The sequence below is a fragment of the Lepidochelys kempii genome, chromosome 2 (genome assembly GCF_965140265.1).
Source record: "Lepidochelys kempii isolate rLepKem1 chromosome 2, rLepKem1.hap2, whole genome shotgun sequence".
Lineage (NCBI taxonomy): Eukaryota > Metazoa > Chordata > Testudines > Cheloniidae > Lepidochelys > Lepidochelys kempii.
The window spans coordinates 207,892,127-207,908,267 of record NC_133257.1 but is presented as its reverse complement, the minus strand read 5'-3'; the positions used below and the strand labels follow the sequence as shown (position 1 = coordinate 207,908,267).

The following is a 16,141-nucleotide window of genomic DNA, read 5'->3' as shown; positions in this document are numbered from 1 at the left end:
GAGCTCTGGCCAGCATGGCAAGCTGCAGGTGACCATGCAAACAGGAAATTGAAATTCAAAAGTTTGCGGGCCTTTTCCTGTCTACCTGGCCAGTGCATCTGAGTTGAGAGTGCTGTCCAGAGCGGTCACAATAGAGCACTCTGGGATACCTTTTGGAGGCCAATACCGTCTAATTGTGTCCACAGTACCCCAAATTCGACCCGGCAAGGCCTATTTAAGCGCTAATCCCCTTGTCGGGGGTGGAGTAAGGAAAATAGATTTTAAGAGCTCTTTAAGTCGAAAAAAAGAGCTTCATCGTGTGGACAGGTGCAGGGTTAAATCGATTTAATGCTGCTAAATTCGACTTCAACTCCTAGTGTAGACCAGAGCTGAGAGAACTAGCAGCTTTCTGCTTTGTTTCTGTAGGCCATATCCGTCACAACTGTGGTTTTTTAAAACAGGATCTTGGCTTAAGCAAACATTTGAACTGTTGACTCCTGCACTCAGTGCTTCAGTGAGTCTTGCACTTGCTAGAAAACTGCAGTATATATCAAATGCCTTTATCGAATTACAGAAGAAGAAAAATCACTATCTTTTTCAAAATGTTTAAAATTTTATGAATGAAATCTTGGCCCCATTTAAGTCAAATCAATGTTGCTGTCTTGCTGGCATGACTATGTAATTTGTGAAATGGGAAATGCAATTTGCTATTTGAATGCAAGAAATTGTTAAAAATTGTTGCAAGTTTTAGTGTTTAAAGTTTCTAATACAAAAGGTCCCGTCATAATACTAGTAGTAATAGTAATTGCATTACAAAAGTTTGGAAGGCTTCTTCCTTTTCTCATGCATTCAAATGCCAAGAGCTTTGGCTGATTTCCAACTTTATAGGATTTTCCTTGTTTCCGACTACTTTTTTGGTTTATGCCAGGGTAGTCAACTATTTTTTGTCAAGGTCTAAATGTTTTGGTCAAGGTACAGTCAAGGTCCAGACTTCGGAGAAAATAATAATAAAAAAAAGTTAGTAAATAAAATGATTTCGGGGACTGTTCAAAAGCATCTGGCAGTCTGGATTTGGCTTGTGGTCCACCTGTAGACTACCTCTATGCTCAATAGATTTAGTGACGTACCAAGCATATATGACATACTTGCTCTTCATACAATTCCTGCTGTTAACTTATCTGAATTTTTCAATTAAAAAAAAATCAGCTGCCCCATAGAAATGGGATCCCACTGTAGCCCACGCTTGCTGGAGTGAGCAAGCAGTAATACCTCTCATTTTCTGCTGAACTTTCAGGTTAGCTTTATGGTAGGCTTACTGTAATAGACAGTAAGAGTCATGGAGTAGATACTTCATCATAAAGCAAATTTTTTTAAAATGGGATACTAGGTCTGATTCTGCACTAATTTATACTAGCGTATATGGAGTAACTCCCCTGAAGTCAAGGCAATTACATTGGTAAAAAACTGATGGAAGGGAAAGCAGAATCAGACCCTGGGTTTTTAAAGGCATTTGAATATTGCAATTATTTTTAATCAGTCTCTCTCTTATCTTTACAATTGCCAATAAAATATTATTGTTGAAAACTGAAATGGGGTCTGAGCTGCTTATCTGGGGATAGCCAGCATCTGACACAGAGTGAACAGTCTCTGGCCTCCCAAAAGGGATGAAGGAAGCAGATAGAATTGCCTGGGTACAAGTCCTGGGGAGGCAGAAAGGTGCAGCTTTTCTCCCCGATATACTGCTACAATAGGGTTGGTGAAGGTGGCAAATGGGCACATAGAGAGCCAGCTGGTTTGAAAGGTACTAGCCACAGATATAGTCAGTGTTAAAGTACAGGTGATGGAGGAGATGGCATTGCAGCTTCCTGGTCTTAGAAACAAATATTTGGCTTCATTCTAGTCCTCTCAGACTATTTATTGAAACCTGAGTTCAAACACTGGCTGCTGAAGACAGAAGTTCTCTCTAGAGATTCAGGTTTGTATGAATTGCTTGTGTAACCCAACTTGCACAAGCTTCTGGTCCCAGACTGTGGAACTGACTGCCACAGGAAGTAAGGCCCAATGCAAACCTTACTACCTTCTGGTCCACTTCCTCATCCTTGCCTTCACTAACGCATTTAACAGCCTGTACATATTTATACATATAAAAACCTAATCAAAATTACCAAAATGCTACATTGTGCACACAGCTTCCCCCATGAGGAGAGGATGAGAGAGAAAAATGAACCACGGATGTTAGTCCTGTTGCTTAATGCACTATTGAAAGTTGTTCAGATGCTGTGGTGATGAGGGTGGTGTCACCGTGCCTCAGTGGGTCACAGCTGAGAATACCAGATTCAGGTTAAACTGCTGAGAAATAAGGCAGACTCACCCGCAAACTGGTGGTTATTCTACCATTAGATATACCAAGCCAGAAACAGAAGTAAGCTTCTGTCTCACCACACTGGTTAACAAGAAGTCAAAAATGGAAAAGAAGCCCTAGAGGGATTTCACTTATGATTTCAACAATTTCCATCCCACCATCAACCTCAGCCTAGATCAATCCACATAAGCAGTCCATTTCCGGGACACTACTGTGCTAATAAGCGATGGTCACACAAACACCACTCTATACCGGAAACCTACTGACCACTATACTTACCTGCATGCCTCCAGCTTCCATCCAGAACACACCACACGATCCATTGTCTACAGCCAAGCTCTAAGATAAAACTGCATTTGCTCCTATCCCTCAGACAGAGACAAACACCTACAAGATCTCTATCAAGCATTCTTAAAACTACAATACCCACCTGCTGAAATGAAAAAACAAATTGACAGAGGCAGAAGAGTACCCAGAAGTCACCTACTACAGGACAGGCCCAACAAAGAAAATAGCAGAATGCCACTCGCCGTCACCTTCAGCCCCCAACTAAAACCTCTCCAGCGCATCATCAAAGATTTACAACTTATCCTGAAAAACGATCTGTCACTCTCACAGATCTTGGGAGACAGACCAGTCCTCGCTTACAGACAGCCCCCCAACCTGAAAAAAATACTCTCCAGCAACCACACGCCACACAACAAAAACACTAACCCAGGAACCTATCCTTGCAACAAAGCCCGATGCCAAATGTGTCCACGTATTTATTCAAGTGACACCATCATAGGACCTGTCAAGGTTCCTCCCCCACTCTGAACTCTAGGGTACAGATGTGGGGACCTGCATGAAAAACCTCCTAAGCTTATCTTTACCAGCTTAGGTCAAAACTTCCCCAAGGTACAAAATATTACCCCCGTTATCCTTGGACTGGCCGCTACCACCACCAAACTAATACTGGTTACTGGGGAAGAGCTGTTTGGACGCGTCCTTCCCCCCAAAATACTTCCCAAAACCTTGCACCCCACTTCCTGGACAAGGTTTGGTAAAAAGCCTCACCAATTTGCATAGGTGACCACAGACCCAAACCCTTGGATCTGAAAACAATGAAAAAGCATTCAGTGTTTTACAAGAAGACTTTTAATAAAAAATAGAAGTAAATAGAAATAAAGAAATCCCCCCTGTAAAATCAGGATGGTAGATATCTTACAGGGTAATTAGATTCAAAAACATAGAGAACCCCTCTAGGCAAAACCTTAAGTTACAAAAAAGATACACAGACAGAAATAGTTATTCTATTCAGCACAATTCTTTTCTCAGCCATTTAAAGAAATCATAATCTAACACATACCTAGCTAGATTACTTACTAAAAGTTCTAAGACTCCATTCCTGTTCTGTCCCCGGCCAAGACGACTACAGACCGACACAGACCCTTTGTTTCTCTCCCTCCTCCCAGCTTTTGAAAGTATCTTGTCTCCTCATTGGTCATTTTGGTCAGGTGCCAGCGAGGTTACCTTTAGCTTCTTAACCCTTTACAGGTGAGAGGAGCTTTCCCCTGGCCAGGAGGGATTTCAAAGGGGTTTACCCTTCCCTTTATATTTATGACAGGACCTAATCACAGCCACGCCATCAGGGGCTCGTTCACCTGCACATCTACCAATATGATATATGCCATCATGTGCCAGCAATGCCCCTCTGCCATGTACATTGGCCAAACTGGACAGTCTCTATGCAAAAGAATAAATGGACACAAATCTGACATCAGGAATCATAACATTCAAAAACCAATAGGAGAACACTTCAACCTCTCTGGCCACTCAGTAAAAGACTTAAGGGTGGCAATTTTGCAACAGAAAAGCTTCAATAACAGACTCGAGCAAGAAACTGCTAAGTTTGAATTAATATGCAAACTAGATACCATTAACTTGGGTTTGAATAGAGACTGGGAGTGGCTGGGTCATTACACATATTGAATCTATATCCCTATGTTAAGTATCCTCACACCTTGTCAACTGTCTAAATGGGTCATCTTGATTATCACTACAAAAGTTTTTTTTCCTCCCGCTGATAATAGCTTATCTTAATAAATTAGTATCTTACAGTTTGTATGGCAACTTCCACCTTATCTGAATGTGTGTGTGTGTGTGTGTATATATATACACACACGCACACTATATGTTCCATTCTATGCATCCGATGAAGTGAGCTGTAGCCCACAAAAGCTTATGTTCTAATAAATTTGTTCGTATCTAAGGTGCCACAAGTACTCCTGTTCTAAAAGCAGTCTCCTTAGGCATTCCAGCACTTATTTCACCACCCAGACACTAGATGATCACTTTAGATAAGCTATTATCAGCAGGACAGTGGGGTGGGAGGAGGTATTGTTTCATATTCTCTGTGTATATATAAAGCCTGCTGCAGTTTCCACGATATGCATCTGAGGAAGTGAGCTGTAGCTCACGAAAGCTTATGCTCTAATAAATTGGTTAGTCTCTAAGGTGCCACAAGTACTCCTTTTCTTTTTTAGACTTTAAATGGTTATTGAAAACCAGTTTAAACCAGTTCTTCTGATCTCAAGAGATCAGCCACATTGCCAAGTCAATATATAACTCAGATCTTACCCAATAATCATGCTGCTTCCAATCCTTTCATAACTAAAATCTAAAGGTTTAAGAGAAAAGAAGAGAGGTTAAAATGGTATACTCACACAATCATTCCTTTGGATCAGGTTTGTAGCAGTGGTGTTACAGACTGTTGGCTTGAAAAGTCTCTGGTAGCTTCCAAAAGATTGGAAGGTCTTCAGTCCATAGTCAGAGTGCTCCTTTTAGTTATATGTCCAGAGTATTAGAACAGGAAAGAGGCAACATGGAGATGTTCCAGGCGTCTTTTATATCCTCTGTCATGTGGATGGAATTTTACTATCTCAAACAAAGCTCATAGCCTAGTTTATGGAAAGATACTGGCACAAGATGGAGTCCAGGGTCACCTGATTATGTCACATGCCCTTACATGGCTTGCTGACTCACAGGTGCAGCCACTGGCCATTTGGAATCTACAGGAAGATCCATCTGGGCAGAATGAGTTTCTTCAATGGCCCATTGTGAGAGTTAATTGCCTTTTGATGGGCCATCAACACAAAGCTGTCTGTCTTCAATGTAGATTTTACCAGGAGGGTGTTAGCTCAGGAACAAACACATTTGGGATATAGATCTATAGCCAATATTTATAACTTCAGATAAAGTGGTGATACATGGATTTAAAGAAGATAATCATCTTTAATGAATCATAACTTTTCCATTGACTCCTTACATGATATACTTTGTACAAGTTTTGTTGTACTTGTCTAACTGGCAATATTAATGACATAAATGGTTATATTTCAATCATACAGCATCACAAGTGGTATAAGAACCTATATAATAGAACCTACTGACTTCACAAATAGAGCAGCTTGAAATACGTATTGTAAACATTTTCACAGAATTCCCCACTGCCACTCTTATTTTTGAAATTATTTTGTTCAACCCTAGTTCTCATCATAAATGATGGGGTCACCTCATCTTAATGATGTAATAAAATAATTTTTCCTCCAAACTGGTTTGGACATGTTGGTAATGGGTGAAACATGTTATCTTATGTCTGCTTTGAAGGACAACTTTCACCTTCAGAGTATCAAAACACAATATGCTAATCAGTTCCGCCCGCAGGCATGTTAATAAAACCTTTATGTTAAACAACATCATCATATACTATGTATATGCCATATGTTGCAGAAAAAGTATTTTTGGAATATTGTAGAGGTTTTTAAAATATATTGGGACTACATTTTTGTATCTCACTGCTGTGAATTCAACTATACGGACTTTCGGGGCAGGGAAAATAAAACTAAGGCCTTATTTACACAGAAATTGGAACTGAAATAACTAAATTTGTTGTAATTCACTTTTGCTATTTCAGTGAAGGCTTGAGTCTGGACACTCTTATTCCAAAATAAGGCCCTGACCCTGAAATGACTTACACTTATACTTAATCTTGCTATTATGAGTGATTGCATTGAAATCAATGGAACTACTCAGTGTAGTAAAGTTAAGTATGTGTGTAAGCAGGATCGGGACCTAAGAATGTCCACATACAGACTTGTACCTAAATAATTAGAGGTGTGAATTAGGTACAATTTAGTTATTTTGGTTCTAGTTTCCATATGGATAAGGTTCAATTTAATAAACGTGTAAGACTCTCTTCTAAAATTACTAGTAGTATATTTTCTAGATATAACGTGCAGTGACTGGAAAGTCTGATAGCTCAGGAGATTCCAGAGTGAGACGCAAGTGCTGTCCATATCCTTTGGAAGGTACCAATGATGTGGTGGTCTACCCTTTCTAATGGTATAAGCTCCTGTTTTTGGTCTTTAAGTATGTGAAATTGAAACTGAAACCTTTCACTGGTGCACAGATAAATATTGTCCATTGTGGGCTGTGGGTAATCCTGAGGGAGAAATAGCACTCTCTCTCAGGTAGATTTGGAAAGAAAAAGTTGTTTTGAAACTACTCAGAGATTTGGAATGTATTCCCGGAAGAGACTAGGTTAGTGGGTAGAGTGTAGGTGCAATGGTCAGAGGTGCATGCAACATTGTAGAGCCATATGCATTATAACTTAATTTTGGACATGGGCACCACTTCCACATAGGGGTTTGTGTGTAGCTATATAAACTGCATACAACCCAGTCTAGCTTTTCAGCGGTATTCATCTATCCTGAACACATTCACTAATTTTAGAGAAGAACTTAACACCCCCCCCACACACACACAACATAACTCTGACTCCATGAAATCTACCCACACCTAAAGCTTGTATTCTGGAAGGTCGCTCATAGTGTGCGAAGATTTTTCTTTACAACCATGTTCTAGACTAGGTTATCTATAGCATGTTTTAAGACATATTTATGAAAAAAATCCCTATATCAATCCTAATGCAGATGTTCTTTGTCTTATTCCCTAATGTATAATATGATTCCAAAAATAGTTCTGCACTCTAATTCATATCGGTGTGCTTCTTTATGATCCATATTGTGCCTATAGGTATGACCTTATGAATCATGAGAATGGATTATGTAATTTATAGCACAGTTTTATAATTTTGTGAGAAGCAGGGAAAGTCCCACATTACTTTTCATACTATCTGTTTTGCACAGTATTTATTAACATTTAATCTGTCTCAAAAAGTTACTCTAGTGATTTTATACTGTGGCTGGGGGGCAGGTGGGGAGGGAAGGACCCCTTTCTACCCTCCTTAGGGAAGCTGTGCTGGAATCCAGATAACAACAACCCTATGTCATGGTTCTTGCTGGCATGGTTCCAGTTTTAGTGTGGACAAGATCTTGGTAATATTCTGGTATAATTGGACTGAGCATATTATGTGATTCACCAAGTAAGGCTGTAGGCAGTTATGAAATAAGATATCACAATACATTTTGCAAAATGCTTTTCCAGTTCCTGTTTCAGAGCAGGGGGAGGGATAGCTCAGTGGTTTGAGCATTGGCCTGCTAAACCCAGGATTGTGAGTTCAATCTCTTAGGGGGGAAAAAAATTGGGAATTGTGCCTGCTTTGAGCAGGGGGTTGGACCAGATGATCTCCTGAGGTCCCTTCCAACTCTGATATTCTATGATTCTATGAATACTTATAAATTATTGTGCAAAGAAAGTTAATGGGTCAGGTAATCTACTTAATCCAGATCATCCTGGACACAGCAGAAGAGAGTGTCAGGAAGCCATTTGCAGCTCCTCGAGTTTCTGCTTGGCCCCAGCTCCAAGGTTGCAGTTTAGACCCCAGTTTTTGCTGTAGTTCCTCAAAGGACCATCTGTAGCTGGATGGAGTGTATCGTGTCCTCCACTCCCCCAACCCAGGCACACAGGACTGTGCAGAGGCTGCAGGGAGAAAGGCATAGGCAGCACCTACTCCATCTCTGTCTACAAAGGACTCCTGCGTGCCAGAGAAATGCCCATGAGGGAACTTGCACTGTGCCTCCACTCCATTTGTTGACGTTTTCCATCTGAAGTGTATAGTTTTAGGTAGGGGTTCAAGCCACTTGTTTATTCTCTCAGAGACCCCCTAGCTATAACCCTAGGCACCATATTATATAGAACCTGATCTGGCCTGTTCTCTTGTGGCAGAAGGATTACATAGCCCTATTTTACAGTAAGTTAAGGGCTAACTAGTTTTCCCATTTTGTTTTACAGGTTGATTTTTAGCTTCTGTTTTGAGGATGACCCCAAAACATGAAAAACAGGTATGTGACTTTAACGATAATAAATAAATGCCAAGTTTGATGGTGAGTATTGATAGAATTTTACTGTACAAAGCCGTGTAGACTGGAGCTTGGAAGATCATAGGGGCAAGCTAACTTGTTGGGTAACCATTAGAGCAGTGGTGTGCAAACTTTTCCAGTTGTGCCCCCACTCCGCCCCACCATCAACGGAATCTGTCTGTGTCCCCCCTCCATTACTACACAACCAAGGCTTCCTCAGCAGTAGAGCCTGGGCTGAAGGCAGAGCTGGGAATGGGGGAGAAGCTGGGCCTAGAGATGGAGTTGGTCTGGGGCAGAGAGGGAATGAAGGCAGAGCTGGGTTGGGGGTGGAATGGGTCAGGGGGTGGATCTGGCCTGAAGGTGAAGCTGGGCCAGAGGGAGAGCAGGACTAGGGGCTGAATGGGGGTGGTGGCAAAGCTGGGTTTGGGGCATGGCGCTCCCTTCCCGGCCCCCATGGGGGCTCTCCTGGGCCTGGAGGCAGAGCAGGACTGGGGGCTGAACGGGGTTGTGGGAGGAGCGAGGCTGGGGTGGAGAAGGGATGGAAGTGTGGTGCTCCCGCCCCACCCCCTGTGAGGGCTGGCCTGGGTCTGGCCACATGGCACCCTGAACATTCCTCTGTGACCCTCTAGGGGGCATGTCCCACAGTTTGGGGACCATTAGAGCTGAGTGACCAATGGAAAACTGACAATAGAAAAGGGGTATATGGTAGTGGAGGAAGAGGGGGATACATCTGTGAAAGTCCAGGCACCTCAAGAATAAAAAACGAAGGTTTAACCCCCCACCCCAAATAAGCAGTTAAACCAACTATTTGCATACTGTGATATTTAATTGTCAGAGTATATTGAGTAAGCTCTTTTATGAAAGCTTGTAATGCACTGAGCTCAATAGTCACGATGAGATGTGAATACAGGTTACGGTGATGAACGTATGTGTGCGTATTTTTATACATATAATATGATGAAGAAAATTGTAATTGCAACTGTGGTGCAACTTCTTCAGCATCACCTTATAACAGGGCAGTGAAGTTATCAGTTGGAGAGGGGCAACCTCCCCAAAAAGATACAACTGGCTTCAAGCACCTAGCTAATGTTAGCCCAGGAAAAAACAATGAGGAACCATCAGAGCAAATGGGAACAGCTTAAAACTGAAAAGAAAACTTCAGTCTTCAAAAATTAAGATAGGATGGAGCTTTCCCCACTTTAAATATCTATAGTGACTGAAGAAAAAATCCCTGCAAACGCTTTTGAAATGGAAGGTGTTTGAACTGAAGGGTATCCAGATCTTGGTGAAAAAGAGGTGGGAGGCTGTCCAGGAACTCTGGATCCCTCTTATAGCTACAGGTACACGGGGAAACTGTTCGACGGCAGTGGTTCTAATAGTTATTTGTTTGCACCCCTCTTCCATGTGTCTGTAATAATTTACACCCCCAGGTGCCCGGCCAGCAGCCACTGCTCTCCAGTTGCCCAGCTCTGAAGGCAGAGTGGAGAGTGGCAGCTGCTGGCCGGGTGCCCAGCTCTGAAGGCAGAGTGGAGAGTGGCAGCTGCTGGCCGGGTGCCCAGCTCTGAAGGCAGAGTGGCAGCTGCTGGCCGGGTGCCCAGCTCTGAAGGCAGAGTGGCAGCTGCTGGCCGGGTGCCCAGCTCTGAAGGCAGAGTGGCAGCTGCTGGCCGGGTGCCCAGCTCTGAAGGCAGAGTGGCAGCTGCTGGCCGGGTGCCCAGCTCTGAAGGCAGTGCCGCTGCCAGTAGCAGCACAGAAGGAAGGGTGGCGTAGTATGGTATTGCCACCTTTCTCTGCTTCTGCTGGCAGTGATGATGCCTTCAGAGCTGGGCACCTGGCCAGCAGCTGCTATGCTCTGAAGGCAGTGTGGAAGTAAGGTTGATAATATTGCAACCCTCACCCCAATAGGCTTGGGGCCCACTTTTGGGTCAGGATCCCCACTTTGAGAAATGCTGTGTACTTCTGTATACTTTTACCCTACTTTTTTTGTGTAAGAGTACACAAAAGGCCAGATTTTACAGTCCGTGACGTGATTCTCATGGTCATGAATTTGATAGACCCCTATGTACGGGTGTTTTTCTTATTTATTATTAGACATTAAAATGAATTCATAGATTAATTCATGCACACAGCTTTAATTTACAATTAAAATATATATCTATGGTTATGGGTTTGAATGACAACTAATCTATTGGCCCAAACTAAATCAACATTTCTGTTTAATGTGACAGAACAAAAACACAAACCATGAGAAAGTTGAGTTGCTATAACTGAAAAATAAACATAGCAGGCAGTTTTGCTGTACGATTCCTTGGAGATTTATATTGCTTCCATTATTGTGGCTCCTGCCATGAAGTACCATGCTGGTATTTTTTTCTGTTGAGTGGCTTGCCTAATGAGTGTATTTTTAGAGGTACATTATTGAAATATTTCCCTTTTAAACTGATGAACGCTGCAAATTGCATGTTCCCGCTAATGGCTAGTGACTTGAACTATAAGCTCACGCAGGGGGGATCAGAGAGTAAGAATCAGGACTACCCAGGTCTTGGATTGAGGCACACAAGAGTAAGCCAGTGCTCATGCCTGCTGCTCCCTGCACTCAGAGCAGGTAGGTGGGGATTGGGTGGAGTCTTGGCTCTATTTCCAATGCTGTGCAGGTGAACTGGTCTGGGGCACTTGTAATTTGCTGCTGGGATGGGTGCACTGGCATTTTGCTTAGACAAGCCAAGACCAAACTGTTTCATCATAATCAGGGGACTTTTGTGTTATAGAAGAATCCCCAAAAATGATAATGTTTGCTGTGTAGGCAGCTCTTATGCTCCACTGCATTGGCCTAGAACAAAATTGGGAAGCTATGTTTGAAGAGCTATAAATCTCATGCCTGGAATATTGATATAAAGGGGTATGGCTTGCTCAGGAAGGACATGTAGGAGAAAAAAGGGAGGAGGTGTTGCTTTGTACATCAAGAATATATACACTTGTTCTGAGGTTCAGAAAGAGGTGAGAGTCAGACCAGTTGAAAGTGTCTGGGTGAAGATATAAGGGGGGGAAAATAGGGGTGATGTAATGGTAGGAGTCTACTATAGATGTAATGGTAGGAGTCTACTATAGACCACCAAACCAGGAGATGGATGAGGGTTTTCTAGAATAACAAATATCGAAAACACAAGACTTGGTGATAATTGGGGAATTTAACTACCAGATATGTGCTGCAAAAGTAATAAAGCAAAACTCAAAATGTCCAATGAGTTCTTGGAATGTGTTGGTGTCATGGGGACCTGTACTCATCACCGGAGTACCTCCTTCTGGCCATGTCTGGGGAGTAGCTCTGCCAGCCTGAGAGTCTCTTCTTGCAGTTGTTAGGCCCGTCATCTCACGCTCTCGCTCTGTGGCCTTTCTCTTGCTCCTCAGGAGCTGCTACACCTCATCTTCGTGCCTTAGCCCTCCAGCCAGGTCACAGCAGTCCTCCCCATCTGGAGTACTGTCAGTCTTCCACACCGCCCCAGGCAGTCCTTAACTCCACTGCCTTAGCTGAGCCACTCCCTCAGTGACTAGAATGAACGGTCCTAGACAGTCGTCAAATTCATTGACCAGATTGTGCCACTCACTCAGTGGCTGGTAGGGGAACCCAGGCTCATCCCCTATACTGGTTTCAGCCCAGGGGCCCTGTCTCCAGCAGCTAAGGTCAATACTACCACAAACCTTCCTGTCATGCCCCAGAACTAGTTCCTATGTTGCCTATCCCAAGCTTGCATTGTCTGCCCGACTAGCTAAACCCCTGTCTCTGAGTCTGCTAGACAAACTCTTCCTTGTCCCAGGGAAAGTGACTACAGCTCTCCTCCCTGCAGCCCCCTTTCTGCTACCTGCAGCGCTGTCCTTAGAGGGGTGCAGGGTCCAGGACAAATCAGCCTGTATGGGCTCCCATTAACATTTTTTATACGGGTTAAATCTGGTGTGGGGCGGGGACACCAGTGCCAGGGGGCGAGGGATGATGGAGAGTTGCAGGGTGGCACATGTGCTAGGGGCGAGGGGGCCCCCTATTCTGGTGGGGGGGGTCCCAGAAAAGGGAGGGATCGGGGTGGAAGGGCAATGGATGGGGTCAGCCTGGCGCTGGTGTGTTCCAGTGGCGCTAGGATGCTGGCGCCTGGTGCAGCGGCGGTTGATGCTGGGAGCCAGCGGGGCTGGGCTGGGGTCACTGCTGGAGACTGAGCCCTGCGATGCCAAGCAAGAAAAAGAAATACAATGTGCTGGAGGGTGCTCCCTGCTGGTGAGTGCAGGCCCGACCCTTGCTTCCAGCGCCAGGCCCCCCGCTGCCAGCCGGCCTGGCCTCCCCAAACTCCTAATCCCACCTCCCAGGCTGGTCTGGCCCCCCAGGCACCCCTAACCTCACCTGACCCAGGCTGACCTAGCGCCCCCACACACACACACTGAAGCGCAGGGCCCGGAGCAGTCGCCCCTATTCGCTGTACCCAAGGGGCGGCTCTGGCTACCAGCTCCGTGGTCTTATAGAAGCCCTGTCTGTTCCCGCACAGGTGAGTGGCCATTAATTAGGGCTCTCCTCTCAAGGTAAATGTCTCACGGTTTGCAGTCTATTAGGTTAATTGCACCCTCTGGCCTATGTTAATCCCTTCAGGGTGAGTGTGGGGAGCACATCTCCATCACAGCTGGGGACAACTTCTTGTTTCAGGTTTCAGAGTGGTAGTCGTGTTAGTCTGTATCAGCAAAAACAACGAGGAGTCCTTGTGGCACCTTAGAGACTAACAAATTTTTTGGGCATAAGCTTTTGTGGGCTAAAACTGACTTCACCTGTGCATCTGATGAAGTGGGTTCTAGCCCACGTAAGCTTATGCCCAGATAAATTTGTTAATCTCTAAGGTGCCACAAGGACTCCTCATTGTTTTTCTTCTTGTTTCAGAAGATGGAGGAAGTAACAAGTGAGGCAGTCATAGATTCTGACCAACAGAGAGGAATTGTTTGCAGATCTGAAGGTGAAAGGCAACATGAGTGAAAGTGATCATGAAATGTCTGAGTTCGAGATTTTAAGGCAAGGAAGAAATGAGAGCATAAGGACATGGGAACCAACTCTGTGGATGCCTTGGGACTGGAGCACCCACAGGGGAAAAATGGTGGGTACTGAGCACTCACCCGTAGCCCCCCATTACCTCACTTTCCCCAGCCCCTCCTATTTGCTGTTGGCCCCCGCTGATCAACAGCTCCCCCTTCCTTCCCAGTGCCTCCTGCCTGCTGCGATCAGCTATTTCGTGGCATGCAGGAGGCGCTTGGAGGGAGTGGGGAGGAACGAGGGCATGGTGTACTTGGGGGAGGGGGCAGAACGGGGCAGGAAGAGATGGGGTGGAAGAGGTAGGGTGGGGGTTGGGACAGAGCTGGTGGGGTCAAGCATGCCCTGGCATATTGGAAATTCGGCGCCTCTGCATAAGGACAATGGACTTCAAAAAAAGCGTACTTTAACAAACTCAGACAACTGGTAGATAAGGTCCCATGGGAAGAAGAACTAAGGGAAAAAGTAGTTCAGGAGAGCTGGCAGTTCCTCAAAGGGACAATATTACAGACAGGACAACAAACTATCCTAATGCGAAGGAAAGATAGGAAGAATAAGAAGAGGCTAATATGGCTTCCACAAGAGCTCTTTAATGACCTCAGAATCAAAAAGGAATCTTACAAAGGGTGGAAACATGAACAAATTGCTAAGGAGGAGTACAAAAGAATAGCACAAGCATGTAAGGACAAATTGAGTTGCACCTAACAAAGGCAGTAAGAAAAGGTTTTATAATTAGGAGTGAGAGAAAGATGTAGGAGAGTGTAGATCCCCTCTTTAGTGGAGCTAATAACAGATGACCGAGAAGGCTGAGGAGTTTAATGCCTATTTTGCTTCAGTCTTCACTAAAAAGGTTAACGGTGACAGATGCTTACACAATTAATACTAACAACAATGTGGAAGGAACACAAGCCAGAATAGGGAAAGAACAGGTTAAAGAATATTTAGATAAGTTAGATGTATTCAGGTGGGCAGGATCTGATGATTTGGGGGTCATGGTGGATAATCAGCTGAACATGAACTCCCAGTGTGAATTTATGGCCAAAAGAGCTAATGTGATCCTAGGATACGTAAATAGGGGAATCTTGAGTAGGAGTAGAGAGATTATTTTACCTCTGTATTTGATACTGGTGCAAGCACTGCTGGAATACTGTGTCCAGTTCTGGTGCCCACAATTCAAGAAGGATGTTGATAAATTGGAGAGGGTTCGGAGAAGAGCCATGAGAATGAGTAAAGGATTAGAAACAATGCCTTATAGTGATAGACTCAGGGAGCTCAGTCTATTTAGCTTAACAGAGAAGGTTAAGGGGTGACTTGATTAGTCTGTAAGTACCTACATGGGGAACAAATGTTTGATAATGGGCTTTTCAGTCTATCAGAGAAAGGTATAACATGATCCAATGGCTGGAAGTTCAAGCTAGACAAATTCAGACTGTGAATAAGGTATACAGTTTTAATGGTAAAAGTAAAAACAAAAACAAAAAAACCACCAATGGAACAATTTACCGAGGATTGTGGTGGATTCTCCATTATTGGAAATTTAAAAATTAAGATTTGAAGTTTTTCTAAAATATATGTTCCAGGAATAATTTTGGGGAAGTTTTATGGACTGTATTATACAGGAGTTCAGTCTAGATGATCACAATGCTTCCTTTTGGCCTTGAAATCTATGAAATTCACTCTAGGGTATTTAAAGACCTAGCTGAAGCAATCTTGGAACCATTAATGATTACCTTCGAGAACTCCTGGAGGATGGTTAAGGTCCCAAGGACTGGAGAAGAACAAACATAGTTGTGACATATCCAGGGTACAATCCAGACTAATGAGTAGCTATGTCCCCCTGCCCTCTAACGTGGGGTGCCCTTTACACTGCTTTGCTGTTGTAGCCTCCAGTCTGGACTGCTCACAAATAGGCCTCCAGCATGTAAGTCACTCCCAGTTTTGTGTGTGTGTGTGTGTGCTGCAGCCAGCCACACATTGACTCTTACCCATTTTGTTTATACTGCAGGGTGACTCCAACACACTCCGAGTCTTAGATTTCCCCACAGAAATGTATGTCCTGTACTGCCCTGCCCTCACCTGAACAGTACAAGCTTATAAAATGTCTGTCATTTAATTAATAGAAATGGAGTTTCCCGGACACTTCAATTCAAACACGCTGGATTAGATAAAACAATAAAACAAGTTCATTAACTACGGAGAGAGAGAGATTTTAAGTGAGTACAAGTAATGAGGCATAAAAGTCAAAAATGGTTACAAGCAAAATAAAGATAAAACACAATTGGTGCCTAACTTAACAAACTATATTAAATTCAAAGCAAGGTTTTCTCACCACATGCTTTAGTAGATTACTGGCCATACTCTTAGGTCAGGACTTCTCTCCCTGTCCAGTGCTGCTTCCTTTGTCCTTCAGGTTCTGTGGGCAGAGAGCGAGAGAGAGGGGGGCAC

The 16,141-nt window shown here is 43.8% G+C and overlaps 1 protein-coding gene across 4 annotated transcripts in view; it reads left to right on the top strand.

Annotated features, from left to right (window-relative positions):
* Window positions 1-16,141, top strand: part of SNX10 (sorting nexin 10) — a 66,429-nt gene that overhangs the window by 21,855 nt on the left and 28,433 nt on the right. For 2 of the 4 annotated variants that reach the window (XM_073333653.1, XM_073333652.1), the window contains exons 2-3: window positions 8,576-8,625; window positions 13,553-13,763. In XM_073333653.1, coding sequence (XP_073189754.1) covers window positions 13,638-13,763 — 126 coding nt within the window. In that variant the 5' untranslated portion in view covers window positions 8,576-8,625; window positions 13,553-13,637. The remainder of the gene's footprint in view (window positions 1-8,575; window positions 8,626-13,552; window positions 13,764-16,141) is intronic. The other 2 variants (XM_073333654.1, XM_073333655.1) reach the window with 1 other exon arrangement.